The sequence below is a fragment of the Rutidosis leptorrhynchoides genome, chromosome 1 (genome assembly GCF_046630445.1).
Source record: "Rutidosis leptorrhynchoides isolate AG116_Rl617_1_P2 chromosome 1, CSIRO_AGI_Rlap_v1, whole genome shotgun sequence".
Lineage (NCBI taxonomy): Eukaryota > Viridiplantae > Streptophyta > Magnoliopsida > Asterales > Asteraceae > Rutidosis > Rutidosis leptorrhynchoides.
The window spans coordinates 466,644,541-466,654,986 of record NC_092333.1 but is presented as its reverse complement, the minus strand read 5'-3'; the positions used below and the strand labels follow the sequence as shown (position 1 = coordinate 466,654,986).

General features: G+C 31.8%; 1 protein-coding gene across 1 annotated transcript; it reads left to right on the top strand.

Moving 5' to 3' along the window:
- Nucleotides 1-6,124: 6,124 nt before the first annotated feature.
- On the top strand, nucleotides 6,125-10,210 carry LOC139874445 (LOB domain-containing protein 30-like). Its single transcript, XM_071861880.1, has 2 exons — nucleotides 6,125-6,481; nucleotides 9,774-10,210. Exons 1-2 carry the CDS (start codon nucleotides 6,125-6,127, stop codon nucleotides 10,170-10,172), a joined length of 756 nt encoding a protein of 251 aa, XP_071717981.1. The 3' UTR covers nucleotides 10,173-10,210.
- The last annotated feature ends 236 nt before the right edge of the window (nucleotides 10,211-10,446 follow it).

The window sequence follows — 10,446 nt, the reverse complement described above, 5'->3', positions numbered from 1 at the left end:
AAAATAAAAATAGAAATATTATATATAATTTTACAAAATTCTTAAAAAGAAACTTAAATATTTTTTTTTTTCGGTTTTTAGATTTTTTTTTTTAATTTTTTTATATTTTTAATTTTTAAACAAAAATATATATTTTACAAAAACTTAATAAAAATCTTTTTTTTTATGGCGTTTCGCTTCGGCGTTCCCCGGCAGCGGCGCCAAAAACTTGATGTGTGTCGCGAGGGGTACGAAATAGTGTTAATTTTTAGTACGAAAAGCGATGAAATATGCTACAAGTTTTATTTATTTTACGGATGGGATATACTTTAAACCTTGCTACAACACTTATAGGCAGTATACCTAGTCGCGGAGTAGTATAGCTTTTAGTAAGTCCGGTTCGTTCCACAGGGAAGCACGTGAAATAAAACGCACACAAAAATATAAAAATATATATATATATATATATATATATATATATATATATATATATATATATATATATATATATATATAGTAGTATTATAAAAGGGGGTTTTTACCGTTTAATGACCGGTTTGTCGATTTTAACTAAAGCGTAAATATAAATGACAATAAAATAAATTACAGAATTTAAATTGCGGTAAAGTAAATGACAGAAAATAAAAATACAGAAATTAAAATTACAGTAAATAAAGGTTCGGTAAGAAATACAATAAAACAATTATGCTTATTTAAACTTCTGTAATCATGATGTTTGACTGTTTGGTTTTAGTTTAGTTCAATGGGTTAATTGTCCTTTGTCCTGGTTTATTTGATACCCAAATGGTTCTTGTCCATAAAAGTTCATCGGTCATAATTATAAATCACTCGGCAATTTATCCTTATTTCCTGAAGTCAAATATTCCAACTAATTAGGAATCCGAACTGTAACAAGGTCTTAATACTTTGTTTTTAATGAATACACCGGGTTAACGACTGCGTGTAATCCAAGGTTTTAATACTTTGTTAACAATTACCCCAATTTCCCTCGAAAGTAATCCACCCCTATTTTATTGGTCCATGAATATTAATTTATCCACTTGGCCTTCGTGAATAATAAATTACCCAACCCGGATAATTAATTAAACGATTGTAAAGGATATCGAATAAACGTCACTAAATAGGACACCCATAACCATTTAATAATTTATTTAGATTAATTAATTTGAAGATAGGTTCGACAGGCTCTCATTAGTTGTCATCTAATTTAGACAATACCCCCCATCTATTAATTGTCCATGGTCCAAAGTCCACTGGTGTCGGTCTTTTGTCCATATCCTAATTATGGTCCAAAGTCCAATAGTCCCGTCTTAATTTAGTCCAACATCACGATTACTTCGGTATTAAATAAACATAATAACGATTTAGCTACTAGACATTAAATTAAAAAGGAAATACATAACTTACAGTGGGTAATAATATCGTAGTATTACACGGGCAGAGTTCTGACTTAAAACCCGTAATTTATTTATTACATAACTAAAATTACAATATTATTAAAATTAAAATTAAAATTTATATTATAAATATATAATACATCGAGAGAGAGTGAGATTGAAATGGATATGGGATGATGAAAAATAGCAGAAAACGCGTTCATTTATAGGCAAAATGTGGGACCCGTGGTGGCGCGAGTCGCGCCACTTTATGCTTGAAATCAACGCGAGTCGCGCCCCAGCTGGAGACAGCTCATTTTTTTGTTTTTTTCTTCTGCCGACATAATATAATAATAATTAAATATAAAATATAAATAATTTAAATAATTATTTATATATTATATTTTATTCCCTTGCATAGTAGACTAGATATTTTTAGTCCGTTACGTCGAGCGTTTCTTCTTGGTTCATGTCCCGATTCCGGATTTTCGAACGTCCTTTCGCACTATTTTATATCGTGTACTTTGCGTATTGAAACTTGTACTCTTGTCATTTTTAGACGTTCTTCATCAATAAATCGAACCTTTTTAATTGTATCTTGTACATTTGAGCATTTTGGACCTTTTTGTCTTCAAATCTTCATTTTCGCCTTTTGTCTTCGCACTTATTAAATATAAACGAATATCGCTTGAATATGGAACAATTACAACTAAAATCTTGTCTTTCTTGAGGGATAATGCGCCTAAATATATGTTCCTTTTTAGCCTTATCAGTATCTTTAAAATATCTTTCACTTCATATCTTAATATCATTCCATATACAATGGAAATAATTCACATCGCTGTCGTCATCAAATTCATCTGTAACTGAATGAATCCCTGATTTTGTCTTTACATGATTTCCACACACCGGGATATTCGTTGTTAATAGATCTCTGCAGGTGATCATCATTAACATTTCTAAGTCTAGCATGCCATAGACTTTAAGATCAAAGTTTGAGAATAGAAGATGCATCATTCTAATTCTCTATACTTTTCCTTACAAGGAATCTCGTACCACGTCTCGTGTATCATGACAAGATCTTTTCGAGACTAAGACATCATCTTGAGTGTCTTATTAACACTATCTCTGATCAATCATTCAGTCTTACTTCCTTCATTAGCATAATGCTTATTCCATTTCTCTAGGAAATTCCTTTAATTCTCCATAAAGAGAATTTGGACTTTTTCAGGGTCCATATCACATAATTCAATTTATCATCGCAAGATAATTTGAATTAATTCCAACATCATAATATTATGACATTTACGCTCAAAGAATACATATAATTTCTTTATTATTAGCTTGACCCCTTAATGTCAAGTCAATCAGAATGTATTCCTAACACTTAATGGAACCTCAAGGGTAGTAATATCTACCAACTGTTATATATATAAATCTCGCAAGAATTCACATTATAGTGTCATATCTTAAATTCACACATGAAATTTTCTCATATTATGACATATCCTCAAGCCATTGTATTTACCATAGCATGCCTTTCAATATACAGATTTGAATCACGTTCTAATTAACATATTCAAATCATAATTTAAAAAGAGAATACATCTCAAATTCTTTTTCGACACTCCGATAAAATATAATTATAAAGAGTGGAACACAATTTCATTGTTAAAACTCTTTTATGAAATGTATTCATAAACCAACTAGAACTATTTCATTTTAAGTTTTATAATTATAAAAATAATTTCATGACAAACTATAAAGAGAAAACCTTAGACATCATTGATGTTATTTTCACTTTCATAGTAGGATATGTACACTTCATCCATAATTATCATTATTCCATTCAAATGATAAAAGATACAACGCGAAATGAATGAACATGTCATTTCTCGCTCGTGATCATCGATTGAACTCTCACGGAAAGTTCAATAATCACAACTAGGTTAAACCAAATAGGTTTTAATAAAACATGTAAAACCAAACAGGTTATAACCTAACAGGTTAAACCAAAAAAAAAAAAATTCAACCGAACATGTTAAATTAGCCAAGTAGGTTAATAAGCCTTATAATATATTCCAAAAAACCCAACAAGTCACTTGAACTTACGTTTTTAAATTTATTCAAACCAATATTTTTTTTTTAAACTACACTATTTGTTAAATTCATGATTCAATATTTTTTCAACAACACTTTGATAACACCAATTATCCTTATAATATGCAAATAAACACTACGTGTAAAACTTCACATGTTCTTATATCCTTATATCCTTAATAAAAGACATAAATATTATCTCAAAGAACGTTAAAAAAAATATTGGAACTATTCTAACAAAACACAATTGTTTTTTTCGATATAGTTCATACATGTCACATGAAAACGTGTTCTCATATATTACTCATGTAACGATTTGTCAAAAGTACCACCATTATGAACTTTTATCCAAAACAAAATTAGGTATAGAAAGAAAAAAAAAATGATACCCCAATAGTTGTTTTGCCAAAACATTAAACGGTATTTTCATCCCTCGTATGTGTAAAACACACTCACAAATATGCGATACATACTAAATCACATAAACATTTTCTATACTAGTACCACTTTTGATTTAGATATTCATAACGTCTAGGAAGTTACAAGGTTGCAACCATACGATATTAATATCTATTTTTATTAAACAAAATTTTGTCCCAAAAACTCTTGACTAACTTCCATTTGTGCAAAGGTCGTTAAACGTATGTACAATGATTAGACCAAATACCAACATATATAGGTCAATGATTTCAAATGAAATACCAATTCTTAAAGTGATCTAATCTTTCCACTACCAACATACGAAGTAACTCCGTATTTGCATACAAAGTGAAATTGATTCACAAACTTAAGGATATATGAAAAATCTTATATTTCAATAACGTCCCAAATTAACAAAATAGGCTGTATTTTTTTTTTTAAGCCATTATCACCAAAACTGTATTTCATTTCTTTTATACATTGTACTAACTGTTTTGTCAAACTCAAAAACAATGCCAAGCTTATACTTATAAAACAATTTACATAATTATACTCTCTTTCAGACTCATTATATCAACGAGTCTTTCTTTCGTATAATCCGTTTATCCAAATAATCGCTTCAAGGTTTAATGAAATTCATCCGGGTACTCTTATAAGGAACTGTTTTAAGTTTGTAGGAAATAGTACCCGAAAATATATATTATATATTCGTTATAAATAAGAAATTAAATATAATGAAATATACATACCTTCAATATGATGTAGTCAAAATAATATCATGGATCATCTCACCAAAAGAAGCCGAGGCCCGTGTTTAACACGGTTCCCTTAAAACAGTTCTGCCGTCTACACGTCGTCTGTTTCTCAGGGTACAACGGCCGAAGCAGTAGTACTGCCGGACTTGAACACTTGCCCGAAAATATTGTTAACTAGTCCTTCATAAGCTAACTCAAATACTTTGTTTCTCACTTGACCAAACTTGTCAATGAATTAAAACAAAGACAAACAAGCTTATGACAACTAATCTTTTCATATATGTGTGTGTTTCATGGTGACATATATGTCTACCATCAAATAAGAACCAAGAGGATGTATCTTACATGAGCAAATTCTCTCCTTATATAACATGGAAAATGGGGAGTTATTAGAATAACTTTAATGAAACTTTAACTAAATTTAAATGACAATAAAATGTCATAAAACTCATATGTTATGGTATATTGAAGAATCACCTTTAATAAAAACAAATATTACATTAACTAGTAAATTTTCAATTTCTTTTTTTTTAATCAATTTTATTCAAAAATTTTCCAACATTTGTTGGAGCTAATCGATCCATTGTGTCCCACATCGGAAACTGATAGAAAGAAATGTACATATATAAGCTAATGAGAACCTCACTCTATCACCTATTGGTTTTAGAGAAGAGAGGGACTCATGAACTTATATGCATGACATGTTGGTGGACCTAAATCGATCATACAAATGGTATCCGAGCCTGGTTATAGCCCAGATGTGTGGACGGTGCAGAATGGTAGCGGAGGTTCAAACCGAGATGACTATGGACGTGACCGAGGAGGAGGTCGGGTGTCCGGGAAGAGTCGAGATGGTATTGAACGTGTCCGTGGAAGTAGTGTGGAATGAATCGATTAAGGTGGTGATTGTTGGAGCTAATCGATCCATTGTGTCCCACATCGGAAACTGATAGAAAGAAATGTACATATATAAGCTAATGAGAACCTCACTCTATCACCAATTGGTTTTAGAGAAGAGAGGGACTTATGAACTTATATGCATGACATGTTGGTGGACCTAAATCGATCCTACAATTTTCATATATCCAACATTTATAAACATATAAATATATAGGAGCATGTATTAAATCCTACCAATTATATTACTAAACAATAATAGTGGAAAGGGGGCAGTATACAACATACGTACATGTGTACCTACAACGCTTAATTAATAAAGTTAAGGAAATTAAATAAAGAATGAGTTGAAGCAGCTGGCAAGATGGCATGTTTGCTTCACGCAAGCAAGCATATATTTTTGTAGTGTTTGCTTCTTCTTGCCTTTAAAGTCTTTCACTTTCTCATAAAACGGACCTTTCAAACCCTAAACTCTCCTCTTTTTCATCACACAAACCCTAATTAATCACACAATAACCACCTATATATAATAGTAACATTAATCTCTCAAAACAACACGAATTAATTACATAAAAAATGAGTGCTAATAATACTAGCACTAGTCACACCGGTTGTGGCGGCAGTAGTAGCAGTGGTGGTGGCGGCAGTAGCGGCGGTGGTGGTGGCAGTGGGCCATGTGGAGCTTGCAAGTTTTTAAGAAGAAAGTGTGTGAGTGGCTGCATATTTGCACCATATTTTGATTCGGAACAAGGTGCGGCTCACTTTGCAGTGGTTCATAAAGTGTTTGGAGCAAGTAATGTTTCTAAACTCCTTTTACATATTCCGGTTCACAAGCGGCTCGATGCGGTTGTCACCATTTGTTATGAAGCTCAAGGTAGACTCCGAGACCCGGTTTATGGCTGCGTTTCTCATTTATTTGCTCTTCAACAACAGGTAAATTTTGTATCTAATTTTATAAATGATTTATATTTATATGTTGTATAAACATATAAATCATTTATATGTTTTTATTTAATTGTACGCAGATCATCAGTAGAATATGTTGCTAGTGATATATCATATCTATAATTTACATAATTAAATCGTTAAGGATTCTATAACAAATAAGGAGTATATATTAGGATGAATACGTCTAAATTTAGTAACTTGCTAGACTTCCTTCAGTTGAGATACTATACAAACTACCGTGCTGATAAATAATTATAATAGCACATGTTTTTATGTATCATATTACAGCATCATAATTAATTGAACGTAATTGTTACTTAAGTGTCAAGCTATACATGTATTTGCCTGTATTTTGAGTTTTAAGTATTCAACTCTTATCAGAAACAGAACTACATTCATTTAAGTAATGACTAATTTCGTGCAGCTACATAATAATTAATGCATTTTAATTTTACTCTTCGACTTATGCGTATTTTGTTGTATATATATACTTGACTTCAAAACCGTGTATATATAAGGTTCGTTGAATATAGTTTGTTTATTAAATTTACTACGGAGTAATTAATAATATTAAAAATCAATAGATATGTAATGAATGATCAACTGATTAATTAATCGTTTTTCATATTTGAAATTAGATAACATAAGTCTAATTCTTATAGGATATCTAGAATTACATAAAAGAATATATTGGCAAACATGAACAACTATTAATGATAATTTTGTTATTACAACAATAATTGCTAGTTCATCATGATTAATACTTGCACACGGATAAATGATAATAAGGAGTTTGGCTAATCAAAGGAGATTAACTTTTTGATTAAACAATTGAGGGTTTGGTTGGAGTGTATGACAAGTTGACAACTATTAGGGACTACAATGTTTCCTTTGACACGTTAAAACCTCTTTTGTGTTTTATTATTTTCAGGAGATGGTCCATACTTTTTGCTACTCGTTTCTGTCTTTTAAAGTTTATACATTTTATAAAAAGGCAAACTCACTCGTTAATATCACAAATGTTTACAAACATTCTAGTCATAAGCTCACAACTTTAAAGTTGATGTATATCGCCAGGGCCGGTCCCGAGAATTTAAAGGCCTAGAGCGAGGGGAAATAAAAAGGCCCCCTAGCAAGGCCGGTCCCAAAAATTGAAGTACCTCAGAACGAGGTGAAAAAAAGGCTCTTATGCTCCAAAAAATAATATAAGCTATTTAAAAAAACGACAATCAACGTCGTATCAATAAACATGAAGAATATAGCGTTATTAACCATTAACTGAGCATATAAGTGGGTCTGGTTGTGAGTTTAATGGCCCCAAGTGTTTTTATCAAATGCTTTTGTGGAATTGTAACCTATGTTAGTAGCTTCAATTTTACTATGTTAATATGTATGTTGGACCTGGAAAAAGAATCCCAAGTGGGTAATTCGGTTTATACTTGACTTAGAACATATAGTAATCGTAATAAATAAAAGGTTTATGTTTGAATTGTTGTTTATGTAAAGATACTATAATATAATATATAGATATGTTTTACGTGATAAAATACCAAAGGAATTTTATTGAAATAGAATCCCACATCGCCGCTGTTTAGGAGAAATATTAGCTTTTTAAAGTTCATTTCAGCATGTTTATTAAAGGTTGGTTTAAGGCTTTATTTGCTCTTGTTTAGTGGGCTAACTAACCTTAGGTATTTTTGTACAATTCAAATCAAAAGAAATAATACTACTTGGGCCAAATCTATTCGGGGCCCCCAAATATGTTGGGCCCTGTGCAAGTGTTCAACTTTCACCACCTTAGGGCCGGGCCTGTATATCGCTAAACCAATAATCATTTAAAGTTGATGTATACCGCTAAACCAATAGCCATTTGCCCTCTTAGGGGGCGTTTGGTTCGTAGGATTTGGAAGGATTTGCATTTCAAATCCCAATCCAATGTTTGGTTGGAGGATTTGATTCGTGGGATTTTCATTTCAAATCCCTTAAAATCCCATAGATGAAGGATTTGAAAATCCTATGTATATATGAGGGATTTGAAATCCCATATTCTATGATTTTACGTTTACGACTTACGTTTCGGGTTCGCGTTTCGGGTTACACTTCGGGTTCGTGTTTCGGGTTCGCTTTTCGGGTTCACGTTTTGAGTTCGCTTTTCGGGTTCCCGTTTCGGGTTCGCGTTACGGGCTCGCGTATCACGGTCGCATTCTCGTTTTGGATTCACGTTTCGATTTCGGGTTTTTGTTTTGCGATCGCATTCCCGTTCAGGTTCGCATTACAAATTTGAGATTTGAAAACCTCGAACCAAACAGACGATATGATTTCAAATCTCAGGATTTCAAATCCTGTGGGATTTCAAATCCTATGGGATTTCAAATCCTGGGAATTAAAATCCACGAACCAAACGCCCCCTTATAGTTTATACTCCCTACGTAGTATGTTTTTTAGAAGCTTATAAAATTATCTTTTTTTTTTTTTATCATAATAACACTCACTCACACGCATATATGTGTGTTTTATTTATTTATTTATTTTTGTAACTAGGTAAAACATATAAGTACATAAATGATGTGAAGAAATTTGATTGGAACGAAAAGAAAGGTGACGGGTGTCAATTACAATCAACAGAAAGCATGTAGCTTCTACTCTTGAATTTTCAATTGCTTACAAGGAACAATTTTCCTCTTTTGAAAATTTAGATATATCCCAACAATTAAAAAATATTCTACATAGGATAATATTTTACTTTTTAAAGCATATACACAAACATAATAATTTTATACCATAAGTATCCGAAAGTTTATCTAATTAAATGTCAAAATTTTCATTTAATTAGAACACCAAGTTATTAAGTAACTTAAGAAGATTTTTAGGTTAAAGTGTGTTTCTATGGAACGATAATAACCAATAATCATCATCTTTTGAACGCAAATATTCAATCTTTCTAATTCACAAGGTGAATACCCTTTACTCAAAAAATATATATAATCTATCTATCTTAACTTTTAAAATAGGACAATGTTAAACGTAGCCCTTAGGGCTACGATTAAGCATACCAAATTTAAGTTTGAAAACTCTGATTAATTAATTACAAATTATAAATATTCCTTTTTTTAATATCGACTTTTCTTATATAACTTTGACATTAATATTATTCATGGCAGGTTTGAGTTGTATAAATGGAATAAAATAATTTTTGGTATGCTTAAACGTAGCCCTAAAGGCTACGTTTAGCATTTTTCTTTAAAATATTATATAGTAACGCTTTTGTTTTTAACAGGTTGCGAATTTACAAGCAGAGCTATCTTATTTGCAAGCGCACTTAGCATCCTTAGAGGTTCCAACACCTCCTCCACCGCCACCGCCAACTCAGCAACCAATTCCACCACTCGGATTTTCAATTGCAGACCTCCCCATGACGTCACCATGTCTTTCGGCCAATATATACGATTTGTCACCACTTTTTGAACCAACAATACAATCTTCTGCATGGTCCATGCAACCATCAGACGCACATGAAGATCCCGATCAATTTAGTGGCGGCACCACCAGTGGCCGAGCACAAGAAGGCGGTGATGGCGGCACTGGTGATCTTCACGAGCTGGCTAGAGAGCTTTTGCAAAGGCAGAGCACTAGTGGGTCTTCTGAAGCTTCAACTTTGCCACCAGATAACAGATGAAAAAAGAGTTTTGATCTTTTACTTTGACTTCACCAGTTGACCAAATATATCAAAAAAAATTGGACCATTTCAATCCATTTACTCTTTGATCTACTCTCAATTCTTTAAAAGAATAAAAATTTATTTCTATGGCTTGAACCAACATTCCAAGGTTATCAACTAAAGGCTCTTTGATCTATGATTATTAAATATTTTCTATTGTTGACGAATCCGAAATATAAAAACAATATTGCAATTACATTTTTGTATTGTTTGCATTACATATATACGAATT